At 34.4% G+C, this 20,217-nt stretch overlaps 1 protein-coding gene and 1 long non-coding RNA gene across 5 annotated transcripts in view; one reads left to right on the plus strand and one right to left on the minus strand.

The window, feature by feature from the left end:
- Positions 1–11,956, plus strand: part of CREBRF (CREB3 regulatory factor) — a 48,980-nt gene extending 37,024 nt beyond the window's left edge. For all 3 annotated transcript variants that reach the window (XM_074292085.1, XM_074292086.1, XM_074292087.1), the window contains 5 exons: positions 325–519; positions 1,256–1,445; positions 2,124–2,197; positions 4,095–4,217; positions 6,205–11,956. In XM_074292085.1, coding sequence (XP_074148186.1) covers positions 325–519; positions 1,256–1,445; positions 2,124–2,197; positions 4,095–4,217; positions 6,205–6,320 — 698 coding nt within the window. In that variant the 3' untranslated portion in view covers positions 6,321–11,956. The remainder of the gene's footprint in view (positions 1–324; positions 520–1,255; positions 1,446–2,123; positions 2,198–4,094; positions 4,218–6,204) is intronic.
- LOC141557019 (uncharacterized) lies at positions 518–19,788 on the minus strand. Of its 2 annotated transcripts, XR_012486686.1 has the most exons (4): positions 19,061–19,788; positions 12,363–12,471; positions 3,498–3,649; positions 518–766 (listed from the first exon to the last, which is right to left on the minus strand). It is a non-coding gene; the product is annotated as an uncharacterized LOC141557019 (long non-coding RNA). The 2 variants fall into 2 exon arrangements; XR_012486685.1 differs by lacking the exon at positions 19,061–19,788 and having other exon boundaries at positions 12,363–14,042.
- Between the last annotated feature and the right edge of the window lie 429 nt (positions 19,789–20,217).

Consider the following 20,217-nt stretch of genomic DNA (forward strand, 5'->3'; position numbering starts at 1 on the left):
ATTAATCACTACACTTTTAGAAAGTTGTCGTTTTCCATATTAAATGTCATTTTGCAATTTGTGCTTAACATCTTTAATTCCTTAAGTAGAATAGAAATTCTTTAAGAGTAGTAAAACATTTCATTTTTTTTTTGTCTTTGAATCCCTTGTATCCAGCACAATACCTGTTTTCAGACTAACAAGAATTTAATTTAGCAAGTTACAAATAGAGTAAGAGTTTATCAGTTACATTGAAGAACATCAACAAATTTGCCTAAAATTTTGTGCATTTTTTGAAGTTACCTAGTAGTAGTCATATTTTGAGATTTTTGTTTTTCTTCAAAGGTTATGAAAATGACTCAGTTGAAGACTTAAAGGAGATGACTTCAGTATCTTCGCGGAAGAGAGGCAAGAGAAGGTACTTCTGGGAGTATAGTGAACAACTAACACCATCACAACAAGAGAGGATGCTAAGGCCATCTGAATGGAACAGAGACACTTTGCCAAGTAATATGTATCAAAAAAATGGCTTGCATCATGGTAAGAAGGGATTATTGTCAAGTAATTAGTACCACTAGTTCTGGAGCACTGTCTTGAGTATAGATGTTAAATTGTAATGCTCCTTTGGTGAATCCAGATGTTTGAACAAGAGATAGATGGGAGAATAGAGTAGGTGTAGCAGTAAAACCAGTTTTTTCATCACATCCACTTCCTACTCAGAGGTAGAAACCCTGGGACCATGCAGTCTCCTTCCCCAATTCTTTTTGTTTGATTCTGATCTTAGGACCTAAAAATAGTGAAGAAATAACAAAGATAGCTACATTACAAATAAAAACATGTTAGGGGTTGGGGAATAGATTGGAGCAGTAGATAAACTTTTTATTTATAATATAGTTGGGGAGGGGGTGGAATGGCAAATTGTTGAATTCATAATCCTAATGAAACTACTTGTAGTTAAATAGCACTTACAGATGTGGCTGGGAGTAAAGAAAAGAGCTGGAGGCTGGTATCTCCAGGGATAAACCAAGATGTAGTTTCCCTCTTCATTTATTGCATGATGGGTGGAAGGGAAATATGCCTGCCATTTCTTAGTACTTCTGAAATGAATAGGTGTCCTCTATTTGAATGACTAACCTTTATTTATATGTCATACTTTTTAATCCTGAGTAAAAACCCAGTGTTAGAATAGCAGCTTTGTAAAAATGTATTCCCTTCTGTTTAAATGATTTGTTTGAGGACAGTAGAGTGTTTTTGGTTTTCTTTTTTTTTTTAATAGGAAAATATGCAGTAAAGAAGTCACGGAGAACTGATGTTGAAGACCTGACTCCAAATCCCAAAAAACTGCTTCAGATTGGCAATGAACTAAGGAAACTGAATAAGGTGATTAGTGATCTGACACCAGTCAGTGAACTTCCCTTAACTGCCAGACCCAGGTCAAGGAAAGAAAAGAACAAGCTAGCTTCCAGGTAAGTTTTGATGATTTCTATCTCTATAAATGAATTCTCTGAACTAGGATTATTTTTTTAGTGAGCTGTACAGAAGAGACATCTTCAAACTATGTAGAAAAATGCTATATTTTCTACCCTTTGGAAACATTTTAAGGTCAGTGTGGAATTTTTCTTTTTAATGGGAAAAAGTTAATTACATATTAGGTCATTCAGTTTTTATACAGTATTGGAAAACTAGATTGTAGTTTTTAGTCTGTTACACTTAAATAAGCAGAATCTATTCAAATTGTAAACAAATTTGAGTATATCAGCATGATACCTAATTTTGTGTTGGGTATAAGTGGCACTAGGGGCAGCAAGCTTAGCTAGGGTGTCACTATATTTGTGAGGGAAGTGCTCCTGGGCTGAAGCCAAAGGTGAGGCAGTCAAGGGAGGATATGGACCCTGGGACTGTGCTGTCAGAAATGCTTGCTCCGGCATAAAGCACTGATTACTCTGCCCTAGTTACAGTTCTAGTGTGGGGTTACATTTTTTGGTAGTAACAATTTTCCTAGATCCCATAACAGAAGACATTAGTTTTTATTCCTTTTAGAAAGTTTCTGATGTTGGGAGAGTTTAAAGGAACATTCTGAATATATTCTGATTAAACTGATTAAAAAGCAAACAAAAGTTAACTAAATACTTTTTCCTTTATAGGGCTTGCAGACTAAAGAAAAAAGCTCAATATGAAGCTAATAAAGTGAAATTATGGGGTCTTAATACAGAATATGGTAATGTTTTAAGAAATTTACTAGTATTGTACAGAATTATTTTAATACTCCCTTTTCCACTTACCCACTCTTACCATCTTCTCTTTTGCCAAGCCTCTATCTTATGCCACCTTCCTGTTTATCCACCAACTCACCAAACTGTTGTATTTTCTCCCTATCTTCCCACTGACTCTTTGGAATATATAAATACTTGTATGTATATCTGGTCTAGATGGTTCTACACTATACCAAATGTTACTTTTATTCTTTTATTCATCTTGTGAAAACTTATTTTTAAGAATTCCATTCATAATCTCGCTTTACAAATTTGATGCATGGTTTGCATGTGTGATTCATTTCTGAAAATCACTCACATCATTTTTGTTGAGTGAACCATCTATGTAAACTTTCACTTTCCTTTAATATAAAAACAAACATGAAAAACATATTGGAATCTTAATACAACATATGCTACACAGTGGTTGAACCAGTTGTGCAGTGAAGATAAACAAGAAATATTATTTGTTTTAGTTGCTGAGTAGAGAGTTGGCCTTTGATCTGTATACCTAGCCAGAGCTCCCATGGTCTGGTATATCAACCACAAATACTTTTTTTGCTTATCTACTTCTAAATGTACTCCCTTTCATGTGTAGCTAAATATCTCATAGACAGGTTGTGACTTCCATGAAAAAACCATGTAGGTGTTATTGTTCTAGGTAAGAAAAATAAGCTAAATTCATAAATTATTCACTTCTAAAAGTTAGTTTATGCTTTGGTCACCTGTTTCCATTTAAAAGTGTTAAAACAGAAATAAGGTCCTTACAATGACACATATGGTGGGGGAGGTGTTTTGAATTAGACATAATCTGGAGGTTTCACTGTATATAGTGCAAACACAATATGAGTCAATAGTTTAATGTGGCAATATAAAAAATGAATTCAATTTTAGGCTTATGTATAGAAAGAAGTCTGTTTTGTTGTTGTTATTGTTTTTAGAAAATGTAATAATCCCATTGAACTCTGATCTGATCTGATTACATCTAGATTTTAAGTTTGATTCAAACTGCTATATTCTCAAAAGATGTTCACAAACTAAAAACATGTTCAAAAGAAAGCAACTGTGGTTGTCAGGAAGCTGGGAATCATGGCAAACAAAGATCAATTGAAGGAAATGTAGCTGTTGAATCTATAAAAAAGAAAACTTAAGGGGAACACCAATAGCTGTCTTCAAATATTTGTAGAGGAATTAGACATGTTCTGTTAAGCATCAGGAAACAGAACTAGGTTGTAAGGTAGTTTGATGTTAAAAAAAACTTCATACCTGAGTTGCCTAAATGTAGAATCAGCTATTTTGGGTGATAGTGAGTTATTCTTCATTGCCATCTTCAAGTATTTGGGATGTTGTAGTAGAAATCTCTCTTCAGGTACAGTTTGGAGTGAATGCTATGTGAAGTCCCTTTTTACTCTGTGATTCTGTAATATGATATGTCAAAAACAGATAAAGGATTAGCCTGACTTGAATAGAAGTGACTTGTGATTCTGCCACTTATTTTTCCCTGTTGGGGAAGTATTTTGGTCTTTATTTCTTACATCTATACTTGGCCTTTGCCAGATAACAACCAGAGGGATCTAGGACATTCTCAATATCAAACCAAGATAGAAGCAACATCCCATCAGAAATTTCAGCCTATTCCTCTTCCACCCAAGATTATTACTAGAGAGTAGTTTCAGCTATTCCTTAAGTACAGGAAAATTCAATAATAGCAGACCATGAGCAGACCATAATTTAAAATTAGTTTAATTTTGGGAAAAAAAAAACTTCTGTTAAGAAGTATTTTTCATACCTCTAAATTATAAATTTAACCTCAAATACTTTCTTTTCAGGTAATGTATTCTCTATATTCTTCCTGTTTTGCAGATAACTTGCTATTTGTAATCAACTCTATCAAGCAAGAGATTGTAAACCGAGTGCAGAATCCAAGAGAGGATAGAGGACCCAACATGGGACAAAAGCTTGACATCCTTATTAAAGATACTCTTGGTAAGGAAATTAATAATATATCTTCAAATAATAGAATGTATGATATTTGAAGAGAAAAATGCTCTTATTTTCAACAGACATTTTATATGGTACAAATGATAAGTTTACAAATGCTAATTAAATTTTCCAAAGGCCAAGCTATCTTGTCACTTTTTTTTTTTTTAATTTTGACTTTATTATTAAGAGTTTTCCTCTTCTTATCTAGAAATAATACTTGGGTAACTTTATCATCCTGGAACATAGGTGGGAAATAAAATTCTTCAACTTTTAAAAGTAAAAGAGACATTAGCTGCCTTAGAGTCCATACACCTTACTCCATAGAAAATATTTTCCTTTAGGCCTCATTAATTTGGTTAGTATCCTCCTTTTATACAGTTTTAGCCAACTTAGTTATCTGGGTTCCTAGGTCACAACAGATTAGAAACAGCAAAATTAGAGCAGGATGGGGTGCCAAAAGAGGCAAAGACATCAACAGAGAGCAGTGAGAAATAACAGCTCATAATCAATGGCTGTGGGCCATTAATGGTAGAGCAAACAATCCCATACTTCTCAGCCTCCTAAATTCTGCAAACATTTATTGAGCACCTGCTATAGGGATGGGGGGAAAAATTGGTTTCTATCCTTATGTAGTTTCTAATCTAATGAATAATGAGACTGGTACAGAAATAGTTATGATACAAGACCATTATAAATTCATAGGAAAGGTCAGAATGATCTGAAAGATTAAAAGAGAAAAGATCATGTCTACTGGAACCATTGGGGGAGGCTTTTTAGAGACTGTGGCATCAGAACTGAACCTTAATATGGGAGAATAGCAATAGGTAGAGATGAAAGGGGAAATTTGTTCCAGACATAGGGAGCAAAAATCCATAAAAGATGATAGAATTAGGGATTTAGAATTGAAAGGGACCTTAGAGATTATTTAGTATAATTTTCTTATATTACTAATGAGGGAAAGCAACTTGTCCAGAGTTACACAAATAATAGCCTCAGAGGAGGGAAAAGAAAGGGAAAGCCAGTATGGCTAGAATAGAATGCCTGAAGAAAAGCAGTATGAGATAAGAGGTAAAAAGTAATTAAGCCCTGAGACCATTCCAGTATAGCCCAGTAAGATAAATAATAATTGACTCTGAGTCATAAGGAAAGAGTTGATTGTGTTTATTATACTGTACAGGGAAAGGAAAAATAGGGAAGAGTAGGGAAGGATATATGGTATATTTTAGAAAAGTGTCACAAAGCTAAAAGATGTTTTTAATTGGAAAAATATAAGATTGAAGATTGATTTGCTAGAACCTGTGGATTAAGAAATGATAAGGAACAGAAATATCTTGGGTGAGGTACAGTTTTACTTTTTACAAATCCTTACATGAGACATAGTGCCAGCTGGGACTAACTTCATAAATTAATTATATTAATCCTAGGATTAGACCAGGGTTAAGGATAAAAGTTTTTCTGTCAATACCTTGAATCCTTAGAAAAAAGTCATTGAAGGGCTACATTCAAAAAGTTACTTAATGTTTTCTCTTATTAGAGAAGTAGAAAACATTAAACTCAATTGCTTTAACATTCAACAACCTGTGACAAGTTTCTTAAAAGTTGTGTCCTATGATTGAATAACCATTATTCTTAGCTTTTACTTGCTATATAATTTAAAAACGTTAAAGATTCTGTTCCAAATGAAATAAGCAGATATCCATATGGGATTGAGAGCAATTATTCTCTGGCTCATAGAAATAGAAGTGATCAGAGCAGTATCCTCTTCGGGCAAAATTAAACCAAGGGGCCAATTCTGATTTTCCTATAGCCCTGAACTAAACTGTAAATTCTTTAACTTCACCATCCCAGCTTTTAGGATCACAGCTCTAGACTTAGAAGGGACTTTCTTATTTTAAAAATGAGGAACCTAAAGCCCAGGAAGGCAAATAATTTGTGTGAAGGTAACTTAGAGAGTAAGCATCTGAATGTAGCTGTTCATTTCTTTCTTCAGGCCTACCAGTTGCTGGACAAACCTCAGAATTTGTGAACCAAGTGTTAGAGAAGACTGCAGAAGGAAACCCCACTGGAGGCCTAGTAGGACTAAGAATACCAACATCCAAAGTGTAATTGGCCTCAATTGACCACTACTCTCTGGTCAGAATTATGTCTGTGTTCAGTCAGGTTCTTCATTGTAAAATTTCATTCTGTTCTGCATGTCAGTTTAGCATTATGTAAACATTTACAATTAGGTTACATTGTTTTAATAACTAAGTAGTATAAGTGAAGCATGATCCAAAATACTTGATTATAGCATTTTTCAGAGCATAAACCATAATTAAAACTGCTTCTGGCATCGGCGTGGAAACTTATATGTTTATCATAAGTGGCTATTTAGGACCAGGGTGCAAAATCTATAGAAGTCAAACTTGTTTCTGCAAGTGAAAATGTTAGCAAATGCCAAATGTTCTGGCAGGTTTATGCTCTGAATACAACACAAAATTAAGAGGAAGCATTTTTAAAAATTGTCAGTTTAGATTGTTTTTAGAATTATTGCTTTGTGTTCTAATTTTTTCCCACAACCATTAATCTCACTTGTACATAGCACACATAGCATTCATGCTAGTGTGCCATATTAGACTTTAATTTTCAGAGCTCAATATGATATATATATACATATATATATATATGTCCGTGCAAGAAAAAAAAAGCATATTCTTTGTGCCTTGTATTTGGGGGAAAAACTGTAGCTATAAACTGGTAATGTTTTGTATGATAACCCTAATGAGGAAAAACAAGATGTATAGATGGTGAAAATTATGGGGTTTAAATGTTTTTGTTCCAACTCTTAAAATTTTTTTGAATGTATATAGGACTATGTTGAAATGTAGATATATGCCACAGAGTCTGTGTATTGTATAAAAAAAAAAAAAAAAGATGGCTCTAGAAAACTCAATTTCGGTACTTGGCCGGAAGAAGACAAATACTTGCACATTAATGCGATTGTTTTATTTTTTTGTACCAAAGACAAATGCAACTGATATGGCGAACTGCCAGTCTAAGTAAAGTTTTGCACAGCTTACATGATACTGTACTGAATGTATGAAAAAAAAAAGGAAAAAAAAAAGAAAAAAATCAAAAGGTCAGGGTTAGGGATCTTACTGAACTGTGAATTTTATTTCTGTTTGGGTCCAATTATCTACAGAAGGAGCATTCATACATACAAATATTATTTTGCTGTTCCTCTAGTTCGCTTCCATAGTAGATAAGTTGGTGGCCATTTAGGAGTTTGTAAATCTTTTTTTCTGCACTTATTGTAGGAAATTTTAATATATTTGCATTTTAGTAAGCTATTGGTAAAATAGTTTTCAATTTTGAGAATTTAAAAAGTTTTATTTAGCTTGTTGTAGTATACTTCCACCAAACAACCAAAATACAGATTATTTTTATTGTACTTGTATATATATATGTAAAGAAAGAAAAAGCTACAAATATCTAATTCTTTAGTTGCCACTTTTCCAATTGATGTATTATTGTGCATGTAATATTTCCAAGGATCAACACAAGCTTAAAACAAAAAAAATTTATAGATTTTTATATTTTTGTACAGGTATTTCCAAACTAGCTTCTTCAAACTTACATGTGACTTATTCTTGTTAATTCTAGTTTCTATGATTGAGAGATATTAACACATTTAGTTTTTAGGTGCTCTTTTGCTCATATAAAAGTCAGCTTCACTAGTCAGTGTTTAAACTGTGTTAAAGCTTTACCTAAGAGGTATAAGAAATCCCTTATGTCAAGGCAGCATCATTCTCTGGGTTGTGGACCTTCCCCCTTGGGCTATCCCTAATTTTCCTTCCCTCTTCATATTCACGCTCAAATTTTGTTTGAGCTATTATTGGAGGGGGTAGTGGTGACAGAAAATTAAACCACGTTAAAGAATCTACCCAACCAGAATAAAAGTACTGAAAAGTTTCAAACTTAGGAAAGTCATAGAGGCCTCCCATTTCCCCCTTGGAGTATTTATTTTTTAAGTACAATTTATTTGTACTGTTTCCTTTTTTTTTTTTTTTTTAACTGAATCAGATTTTTTTTAATTCAATTTTTTATAAGCTTTAGAGTATGAAGGTTTGAGTCCTAAACACCCAGTAATATGTGAACATATTGTACCTTGTTCCTATAGTGCACGCACAGTATCATGAAACTTTATAGAAACTCCAAGGGGGGAAGTCATCAGCACTTGCACTAAAACTGTGATGCACATGTTTTCCCTATACATTTGATAGAAACATCCCTGATTAGTTAAGAGCACACTCTAGAGTAAACAGATTACAAAACAAACAAAACCTGGTTTTGAAAATTTTATTAGATCTTTTTTGGTGGGGGAAGGAAGGCCAAGTACAAGTCTATGACTTGGAAAGATACAGAGAATGTGTCTGGTAAATTTTAAAAGTATTGCCAATACCACAGTTTTACAATCAGGTGAATATCACTTTCATGATAGAGATTCAACTGATTTATAAAATGACCCATTTTAGCGGCTCTATTTTGATCTTTTTTTTTTCCTGTCTATAAACCAGAATATGATTTTGGTCTCACATTTCAAAAGAAAAAAGAAAAAAAAAAGAAAAAATTCAAAATCCATGTAGTGGATTACCCTATTCTCTCATTTCAGTGTTTTATATGTACAACTTAAGTTAAATAGTTAAAAGCTTTTAAATAGTTGAGCTTTTTAATGTTGACACTTTATTTTGTACCTATTTATATATGTATGTATATCTTAGAAAAGCACTTTGTTAAAAAAAAAAAAAAAAAGATTGCGTTTTATATGATTCCTGCCATTTGCTGCTAAATCTGGGCTGGTCAGAATGCTGCAGCGATACTTGATCTAAATAAAACCTGGCAGTAAAATGTAGAGTAAAGTTAAATACTTTGACTGTTTTAACTTTACCGTAAAGATGACATAGGCAAGCTGTGCAGCTTTACATTTTAACCAGGGGACTCTGTGGCATTTAAAACCGTCTAGAAATGGTCGTACTTTAATGCCAGTAATAATCTGCTTCCTCTATTGTCATTAAAATATATACATTTAGTGTATACTTATCACACAAACAAATCTTATAAGGGTTAACAAAAACCCCCAACAACTGTACATGTTCTGTTTTTGGAAATTGTGGCATGTATTTTTGGATGAAGATCATTAGAGAAGAGCTCTCTAAAGGTTTTCAGTGTTCATACATGGTATGCAGATCATAATGAAGTCCTGGATTTTATTTTAAGTGGAGGCATTGTGAATATTCACTTCAAATAATCCCATCATTCAAAAGCAATTTATACACTTCAATTCTAGTACTACTATGATTTAAAAAACAAAAAAACAAAAACCTTGTTTCAGATACACTGGATTCTTTATAGAGTTTGTTTCCATATTAAAGCATGCTGTCCAACTGCTCTTGTTAAGATCTTGTCAAAGTTTTGAATTGGGTGCCACACTTTTTCAATCGATATGATTGCTTGTTCTACCGTACCATGTATGATTCTTGTCCTTTCCTATATCCTTCATGACAGATTATGATGTGGCTTTATATTGTGCCTTACTTGTACCTTTAGAACTAAATGTCTTCATCCCCTTCCACTCCCTAAGTCTTTTAACTCTTTGACCTTTTTTGGAAAGAGAATCAGAACTGTAATAAAAAAGCATCATGAAGGATTTCAGATGGGTCTGGTTTCAAATTCCCCTCTCTCTTTGTAGTTATTTTATATTTGTATGGAAGACCAATTTTGAATGGTCTTTTGAGTATGAGGGGAGAGGGTTAACAATAATTCCACTACGTCCTTTTTCTCTGACTTTCATGAATTTATCATACAACTTCTTTCTGATGCTTGACTTTTTTTGCTTATTAGCAAATAGTCTGCATTTAAAGAAAGGTATGTTCAACTCATCAGCTTGAAATTTACTTCCTTTCATTTTTCCACAAATTTTTTTAGGAGAAGAGTACCAGTTTCTGTTTGTTTCTAAAACAGAAGACAAGTCTCTTTTAAAGAAACAGAAGTATAGTACTTTTGAAATACAATGCTGTCAGTTTGGATTTCTTTTTATATATATATATATATATATAATATTCATACAATTATCTGATGTTTGCCTTCATTAATAAAGCTGTTAGTTTATTCACCAAAATGGCAAGATGGATGTGCTTTTCTTTATTCCATAAATCTTTTTAACATGAAGATTTTAGCTGCTTTGAGTTAACTTTCTGAAATGAATTCAAGTGGCCTTCAGCAGGAACTAACAAACAAAGTAATATTATGTTCCCATGCTTGTTAATAGTCTTCCTAAGTTCTGTTGAAGCATTGCCTAATTATGTAACACAAATGTTAGTATCACTCTATAGTCTTGAAACTTGAATTTTGAGAATTAATTGAATTATGCCTTCAGTGTTAAAGGAGATGGTTTCAGTTATCCTCTTAATAGAGTTTTTGTCGAAAAAAAAAATAGTTTTATGGGGAACTGAGGCCATTTTCATAACTTTGCACAGAAATGCAGTTTGCTACTTTTGTTCTTCCCAAGGATCATGACAAATAGTTTCAAACACAGTGCCACAACAATTGTGGATTCTTTGTAATTTTACTAAGGGCATTATGATTTTGAGAAGACTCCATCCTTTTTTAATATCTTAAATATGATATGTAACTATGAATGTCAACTACAGGAATGTTTTTCATTTGAAAGGAAAAAAAAAAAGTATGGGATAAAGATGGTGAAAATGTACTACTGAATGTCACAGGCTTCCATAGAGCAAATGGTGATTGTGTTGAAACAGTCCCACTGCTCAAACTGACTAGAATTACAGAAAGACTTAGGAATTATAAATTGAATTATCATGCCAAATTTCCACTTTTATTGAGAGAAGGACAGGTAGCTCTTTAAAACTACTTTTAATTGGTATTATAGGGTCAGAGTGTTGGTGACTAACAGAGAATATTCAAGTTGAATATCTTGATGTGCCAAGTTTGGGTAAACTGGGTTTGCCTCTTCCATAACAGTGTAACAGTGTAAAACACACAGGAAGAATGATTTTTGGGTTGGATGGCAGGGTGACTGATGATCTCATCTGGTCCCTCCTTCTCTACCACTGTTTTTTGAAGAACCAAAAAGCATAGATGTATATATATATGTGTGTACTGTATCTGCTTTTGGAAAACATTCTCATGGCACTGTATTCCACTGCCTGCTTTCTGATTCTTCTTCCCTAGGATGGTGGCTCCCACTATAAGAGAGTTGACCTGTAGGTTAGGATTTGTGATCAACAGTGAATTCTAATGCTGACAGAACCTAGAAGCTGGGGTTGGAGGGGAAAGAGGGAGGGAAGGTCAAGAATTCCAAGCATTTGTTCATACACTGTGGCCATCTCTTTTGCATAGTTGCTTGGAGTCCTGTTTGTAATGTTGTCAAATATTCTGTAGTTCTTTTCCAACTGGAGCTAAGAAACTTTTTATTGGAATCAGTCTTGTCTCTCTTGTTTAGAAAGAATTTTACCTTGTTAACGCATGAGCTGTTTTAAAAGTTATTCTATTTAAATGTTGGTTAATAGTTGTGTGAGTTTTTTTTTTTCTTTTAAGAGAAAAAAAGACACAACTCAAATTTTGACTTTGTTTACTGTCACTTTCCAGCCCCTCTGCACTTCTAGTCAGATACAGACTCGTCAGTGTATGCAACGTCCTTTGTAATTTAAAATAAAAAGATGGAAAGAAAAGGTTTTGAACTGAGTTTGCCTCATGTGTGTTTCCTTCCCTTTTCACTTCTCCCTCCCCTCCTTCCCATGCTACTTTGCTAATATTTACTGACACATCTCTTAAGACAATACATGTGTGTGTGTGTGTGTGTGTGTGTGTGTGTGTGTGTGTGTGTGTGTGTGTGTGTAGTTAGATAAGATAGACAGATAGATATTGGAATCATGTACAAAGTAAAGTGGACTTCAAGATTAAACATGGATTACTATGGCCAAAAGAATTCATCATTTGGGTCAGATCACTAATAAGAGCTTCTCTAGGCTTAGCTGGACTAGTCTTCAAACAACAAATATAGGTCCATACCAGAAACTTTTCCAGATGGTGGATTCTGCTCTAGAGTTACAATCTGTTGCTATAGCCCCAAGAACCCAGACTCACCTTCATGCCATAGTTAATGCACTGAAAGAGGACTTGGGTGCAGGAGCCCAAGTATTGAATATTGTGCCTGTCTCTTGGCAATGTCTGGCTTCTTCCTTCATCCTTCATCCTTCAATTAGAAAATCAGGATAAATAGATAGAATATGTAATATACATAATACACACACACACAGACACATATATATGTGTGTGTCTATAGTATATATACAGTTATATGTATGCACATGAGCAATTTTAAAATGTAGAACAATTTTGTCCTAATTTGTAATACAGTGTAGTGTATTTAATTTTTTTTTTTACTGAATCTTAATGTTAGCCCTTACATTATTTTAAGACTCTTAGAATCTCAGCATTGAAAAGGGACTTTGATAGGCATCTAAGTTTCAGCTTCCTCCAAGTAGACACCCTTTACAACTGATCCGATAAGTTCTGACCTGAATATTCAACTTCTGAAGAAATCTACCTTTCTACTTTTCATCCAAATCCCATTTTATTTTTATATAGGTCTAATTAGCAAGATGTTTTTTTCTTTCTGGCCAGATGAAATCTCTTTCTATGGGGCCAAGCAGACCTAGTATAATCCCACTTGACTTGATGATCCTTCCTTCAGATAGTTGGAGATCTGACTCTCTCCCTTCACATCCCATCCTACACTAAGTCTTCTGTAGGTCAAATATTCCCAGTTCCTTCAATTGATCCTTGTATAATATGGTTTCTAATCCCTTTACCATCCAAGTTGCCCTTGTGATTTATGTATTGCTTTGTTGTGTTGGGTTTTTCTTTAATTTTTCTCTAAGGTGCCAGTCTGATTTCTAAAAACAGGCGTAATTGGTCCTTTTTCATATAATGGCATTTGAAAGGGAACTGCAGTCACAGTATATCATAGTATATTTTAAAATTGAGAGGCATCACACTTGGCCATTGTAAATCTCTGATTTATTTGGGAGCTTGTTTCCTTTGTACCCGAGACATCCAGGAAGAAGTCTCTAAACTTAATTTCTTTGACTCCTCAGGCTTAAACAAGAGGGTTTAAAAAATTCAGGAAGCAAAGTGGATGTTGCTTGGAGCTGCTCCAGGATTGTACTTAATAGGAATACTGTAAATAGAAATGTACATAATGGCTTAAACCTTCTAGGGATTTTAGTCAAGTCCATCATCATTTATTAAGCACTTTCTATGTGACAGATACTGTTTTATGGTTTAGGATTCAGGGATGCCATATCTGTATATTCTTTAATAAAAAAAACAGCCTGTTCATTGGGTTATTGCTGCTATCCATTTGCTTCTAACACATTTTGGAGTATGTAACTGTACTTTTCATTTGTAACTCACAGTATGCCTACCAAAAAGATTAGGATTAAAAAAGAAAAAAGAAAAACTGAGTTTGGGAAACACCACACACTTCAGAGCTATGAATTAAAATTCAGGACTTTGTTAAGAGCTAATAAGTTTTACACATAAAATAGTTACAGTCAAAAGTTATAAATAAAAGGCATTTATTTGTTCTCAGGAAAAAAGTTCCAGAAAGGACCAAACTGGGGAATGTAGTTTCTGGTAAAGAATGGAGTCAGGATCTAGGTATTGGAGGTGGATTTAATGTCAGTTCAAAATGAATGATTTTAAGAGGGGCAGATCACAAGTTTATAAGGTAACATTTGGAAGGGACCACGACCTAGTCCAGGGGTTATCCCTAAGTGTGTGTGTGTGTGTGTGTGTGTGTGTGTGTGTGTGTGTGTGTGTGTGTGTGTGTGTGTGTGTGTGTGTGTGTGTGTGGTTTTCAAAGTAAACCAATCACACTGAAGTAGTTTTTAAAATTTTTTAAATAAAAGAATCCATGGATCTCATATGAAGAATTCCTGATCTAGTCCAAGGCCTTGCATTACAGAAGAAAAAATAAGATCCTTAGAAGAATTAAGGGACTTGACCCAGTTCACAGTGTAAGTGACAGTTTAAGCACTTGAATCAAGGTCTTCTAGAAGAGTTAAATAGTTCCATGTGAACATTTAAGTTGTCCTTCTGAAATTTCATGAGAAAGGAAAAGTGAATATAACTAGGCCTAAAAAAGATGTTTCCTGAGTACTATCTCTGTGAAATGTACTAGCTTCTTCTGCTTCTATGAACACTTGTAATCATTATTAAAAGTTATTAGAATTTCTTAGAATAAATATGTTCTCTCTCTATATATGTAGTTATATATAAATATATAACTAACTGCTCAAGGCTCACTTAAAAGTTTTAGTGTGGCCTGGAGAGACTTACATGAATTGATGCTGAGTGAAATGAGCAGGACCAGGAGATCATTATATACTTCAACAACACTGTATGATGATCAATTCTGATAGACTGTGGCTCTCTTCAACAATGAGATGAACCAAATCAGTTCCAATAGAGCAGTAATGAATATACATAATACACACACACACACACACACACACATATATATGTGTGTGTGTCTATAGTATATATACAGAGTTATATGTATACATACATATGTATGCACATGAGCAATTGTAAAATGTACAACAATTTTGTCCTAATTTGTAATAACCAGCTACACCCAGTGAAAGAACTCTAGGAGATGACTATGAACTACTACATAGAATTTCCAGTCCCTCTAATTTTGTCCGCCTGCATTTTGGATTTCCTTCATAGGCTAAATGTATACTCTTTCAAAATCCGATTCTTTTTGTTCAGCAAAACAACTGTTTGGTCACGTATACATATATTGTATTTAATTTATACTCTAACATATTTAACATGTATTAGTCAACCTGCCATCCTGGGGGAAGGAGGGGAAAAATTGGAACAAAAGGTTTGGCAATTGTCAATGTTGTAAAATTACCCATGCAAATATCTGGTAAATAAAAACTATTATAAAATAAATAAATAAATAAATAAACAAAACTTTAGTGTGATATAGTAGAAAATTTATCAATCTGTGGTAAAACTCCCACAATAACATTTATTAGGTTGTGTAACCATGAGCAAGTAATTAGACATTTCTAGAAGTCATCTGTAAAATGAAGGATCATGGGATCGAGGGTTAGAAGTGACTCACTAATCCTCAACCCATTCAAGACTGCCAGGATCACACAGATAGTAAATGGTGTAACCCAATTTTGAGCCCAAGTCTTCCTTCTACTACATCCCCTGGAATATACATAGTCTCTTCTAGTTCTAAAGATTTATATATGATTCAACTGCAAATAGTCCTAGGCATAACTAAGCACTAACCATTTGTCAGAGGGAAAAAATGCCATGTACAAACTGATGTAATTTACTTTCTTCTCCTATCAGAAAAAAGCTATTATCAGATAATTCCCGGACTATCTAGGAAGAAACTCTTAACTCCCATTGTCTACCCCACCCCCCACCCTCTGGATATCTTCAAAAAGTCTTTTGAATGATTGATAAGCATATCTTTAGGCTAGTACATCTGGCTCCAGACCCCTCTCTCGGAATTGTCATATGGTTCCTGACCCATCCTTTTTGATTTTAAGCCTTTACTTTTCTGGTCTCCCTGAAAATCCCCCAAGGCTATTTTTCCCCTATAAAAGATCTGCTTAATGATGAAGATCTTAGCTAAATTCTCTTCAGGACTAAGCTGGCTAAGAGGGACTCTCTTTCTCTCCCTCATAGTGCCTTCTCTCTAATGGCACCTTTCTCCATACTCTAACTCACTCTGATCAGTCTAACCTGCCAGTTAATGGTTTATTCTCACTTCATGGAGTATTTCCTTTTTCCTGGTTAACTGAGTTCCCTGGGAAATTTGTCTTTTTCCTTGCTATATTCTCTCCCAACTCTTATTTCATATTTCCCACTTCTGAGAGTGCCTATTTTGCCTCTTCATTTTGTTTGTAACCTCTTCCCCTAAATAAATCTATCTTTTGCCAAAGGGAATGGCCATTGTGAATCTGTCACGTGTTTATTTTGAACTAGGTATTGCTATCTTGACCACATTACAGCTACTATGGTAAATGTCCTGGGCCATATACAATATGCAATGTCTGCAACTCAAGAAGTTTATATACAACAACTTAGTTGGAGGCAAGCCCCCTATCTAAAGCTTTAGGCACTGGTATATTGGCTATATTAATTAGATTAGGTGCTTGTGGGTGAAAGAGGAGTAATGAGTTCCTCTTGTCAGTTCATAGGCTATAGCTATTTGGGCAGCAAATATAATAACCATAGGCTTTAGAGCTTAAAGAAGCTTTAAAGATCTAGTCATAAGATCTCGGAGATGAAAGACCTAAACTCAGCAAGAATCCCCTCTAGAACCTGCTCAACCAGTCAAATCTTTTATTTAAAGCTTTCTTGTGAAGGAGAACTCACTACCTTCTGTAGCCCAGCCTCCTCTAATACAGCTTTAGGTGTTAAAATGCATTTCCTTACATCAAACAGAAATCTGTTTCTGCAACTTACATAAAGTGGCTACTAGTTTTGCCCTCTGGGGCCAAGCAGAACAAGTTTAACATCTCTTCTATAAGCTGAGATTCCAAATACTTTAAGATAGCTATCATGTTCTCACTAAGTCATGGGTTCTTAGCTTGGAGTTCATGAACTTTAAAATATAGATAGAGATATAAAGATATTGAGATTGGTAACTATTTCAATATAATTGGTTTTCTTCACAATCCTATATATTTTCTCTGTTTAAAAACATTATTCTGAGAAAATATCCATAAGCTTCACCAGATTGCCTGATGAATTCCATGACACACAAAAAATTAAGAATTTTTTAAGTCTTCTATTTTCCAGGATAAAAAACTATAATTCTTTCAGCTACTTCTCAGATGGCATAATGATGAGAACCTTCTTCACTATTCTGATTGTCTTCATCTGGACTCCTTCCAATTGATCAAGTTTCTCCTGAAATGTGGTACTCAGAAATGAACACTGAATACTACAGTGGTCTATCCAAGGCCTATCTATTAGGACTATCATCTCCCTAATCCTTAATGTCAATATGTCTCTGTCTCTGTCTCTCTCTGTCTCTGTCTCTCTCTGTCTCTCTCTCTCTCTGTCTCTCTCTCTGTCTCTCTCTCTCTGTCTCTCTGTCTCTCTGTCTCTCTCTCTCTCTCTCTCTCTCTCTCTCTCTCTCTCTCTCTCTCTCTCTGTCTCTCTCTCTCTCTCTCTCTCTGTCTCTCTCTCTCTCTCTCTCTCTCTCTCTCTCTCTCTCTCTCTCTCTCTCTCTCTCTGTCTCTCTCTCTCTCTCTCTCTCTCTCTCTGTCTCTCTCTCTCTCTCCACTGTGTCTTAATGCAATTTAATACTGTATTCACACTCATGACTCATTAAGTTTAAGGTCCAATAAAAGCTTTACAATTTGTTAAAACCACCAGATTATTTTTAGATTAACTACTATTTGGCCACATCTCCTTATTTTACATTTAGAAAGTTGAGTGTTTTTTTTTAACCTAAATATAAACCTTTACATTTATTCCTATTAAATTTTATTTTATTAGATTCTATCCACAGTGTTAACTACAGTGTGTTAACACTGTTAGTCTGTTGGGATCTTTTTGGTTTATATTATCCAATATATAAGCCATCCCTTTTAGTTTTGTTTGATGAATGTGTTTCTATGATTACTGTTTAGGGATATCTTTGTTTTGTCATTCAACAAGTTCCAGATTTCCTTAATTGTATTATGGTTCAACGCCCATTTCTGTATCTTGTCCAATGTTTTGCTAAAATATAGCTGAAGAACCGAACTTATTTCAGTATTTAATAAATTGAAGAACATAGAGAATGTAAAGTATTTCCTATCTGATAAAGGACTTGGAGAACCAGAAAGTGATTTTCCAGAAATTAGGTTTAGACCACCTTCTTATACCATATATCACAATCAGTTTAAAAGTTCAAAAATTACAAAAATCACATTATTAAAAAAAAAATAAGCTAGAATAGGCAGAAATCAGCTTTATAGTTAAGGTTGGGAGGAATTAATCAAATATAGGGGAAAGGATAACATAACATAAAGCAGAGAATTCTGATTACAGAAAATTGAAAACCTTTTTCAGAAGGAATAGGTAAGATAAGAAAGGAAAACATAGATTGGAGGGAAAAAAAATCTTTCCATCAAAAAACTATGATAGAGATCTGAAATCCAAGGTATATCAGTAATCAACAGAAACATATAAGACTAAGCCATTTCCTAAGCCTTATCCTACAGGATGTGGTTATAACTATTAGCAACTATTAACCATATGAAAATTTGCTCCAAATCTTTTATAATAAGATAAATGCAGATCAAAACAACTCTGAAATTTTATCTTGCATCTAGTAAATAGGCAAATGAGACAAAATATAAATCAAGGGAAAGTGTGGTACAGTGAAAAGAGTATTGAACTAGAGCCAGAAGACCTGAGTTGAAATCCTAACTCTGCCTTTTCCTATGTTTGTAATTTCAGGCAAATCACAACCTTTCTGGGCCTTAGTTTCCTCATCTGTAAAATGAGAGGATTGGACTAGATGGTCTCTAAGGTCCCTTTAATCTCTAGGCCTATGACTATAGCATTTCCCTAATTCAGCAGGCTAGCAATCACATCCAAAAAGAAAATAAAAGTAGCTTGGAATGATTTATTCTTGATGAAGCCAAACTAGTTCTTTATGGCCACTGCTTCCTTTTCTGGAAATCAGCATCCATCTTTTTAATAATACAATATAGAATTCTGTCAGAAATAAAGATCAACCTTACCAGCTTATACTTGGCAAAATCCATTCTTTTCTTTTTGTTGAAAAAGTGAGACATTTGCTCTTCTATGGTCTTTTTGGCATCTTTCCCATTCTCCATGATCTTTCAAACAGCATTGACTATAGCTCAGGAATCATATTCATCCAAGTTTTTTCAGTGTCCTGGTATACTGTTTTTCTGGACCTGATGAAATAAACTTATCTAAGACCACTTGGTTACTATCTCAGTTCCTTATGAGCCATTTTAGTCTGTTGTTTCCAGCCATAAGATTATTCTCTTTGGCAGAAAAATATGAAGTAAAGTAGAAATTGAGTAGCTGTGTGCTCTCCCTGTCTTTTATCTTTGTCCTATTAATCTTTAGTAACATTCCAGTCCTTCCTTTGTCTTCTTTCCCCCTAACATGGCTTTAAAAAATGAACCCATTTCTATCTTTTCAGTATTCTTTGCCAGCTTCAATTCATTTTTAAGCATTCAACACATATTACCCATTATGCACACTGATTTTTGTGAATTTAGTTATACCTGTTTGAAGTGGAAAAGGAGAAAGTGTCTATAGAGAAGTGAGAGGAGAAAGGAGAGAGTTATGAGAGAGAAGAAAGCAAGAGAGTGGGAGAAGGGAGGGGAACAGAAAGAGGGAGAGAGAGAGACATACACACACAGACAAAGAGAAAAAGAGACAGGGAGAGAAAAGAAAAGTAGGAGGAAGGAAGGGAGGGACAGAGGAAAAGGGAGAGAAAGAGAGAGAGAGAGAGAGAGAGAGAGAGAGAGAGAGAGAGAGAGAGAGAGAGAGAGAGAGAGAGAGAGAGAGAGAGAGATTGAGATTTAGGGAAAAAGCAATATTTTCAGTCTTTTCAATAACTCAACCACCCTCAGATCCATCCATTCTTAGATATAGATTTCCTTCTTTTTAAAGCTACCCTAGAGTCTTTCTAATTACAACTCTTTAAAGGTATTATACTATACTTGGTTTAAGGGATTTTCAAGTGTAATTTCTTCTTCTTCTTTTTTTTTTTTTTTTTTTTTTTTTCCCTGAGGCTGGGGTTAAGTGACTTGCCCAGGGTCACACAGCTAGGAAGTGTTAAGTGTCTGAGACTAAATTTGAACTCCGGTCCTCCTGAATTCAAGGATGGTGCTCTATCCACTGCGCCACCTAGCTGCCC

Source organism: Sminthopsis crassicaudata, chromosome 2 (assembly GCF_048593235.1).
Source record: "Sminthopsis crassicaudata isolate SCR6 chromosome 2, ASM4859323v1, whole genome shotgun sequence".
Taxonomy (NCBI): domain Eukaryota; kingdom Metazoa; phylum Chordata; class Mammalia; order Dasyuromorphia; family Dasyuridae; genus Sminthopsis; species Sminthopsis crassicaudata.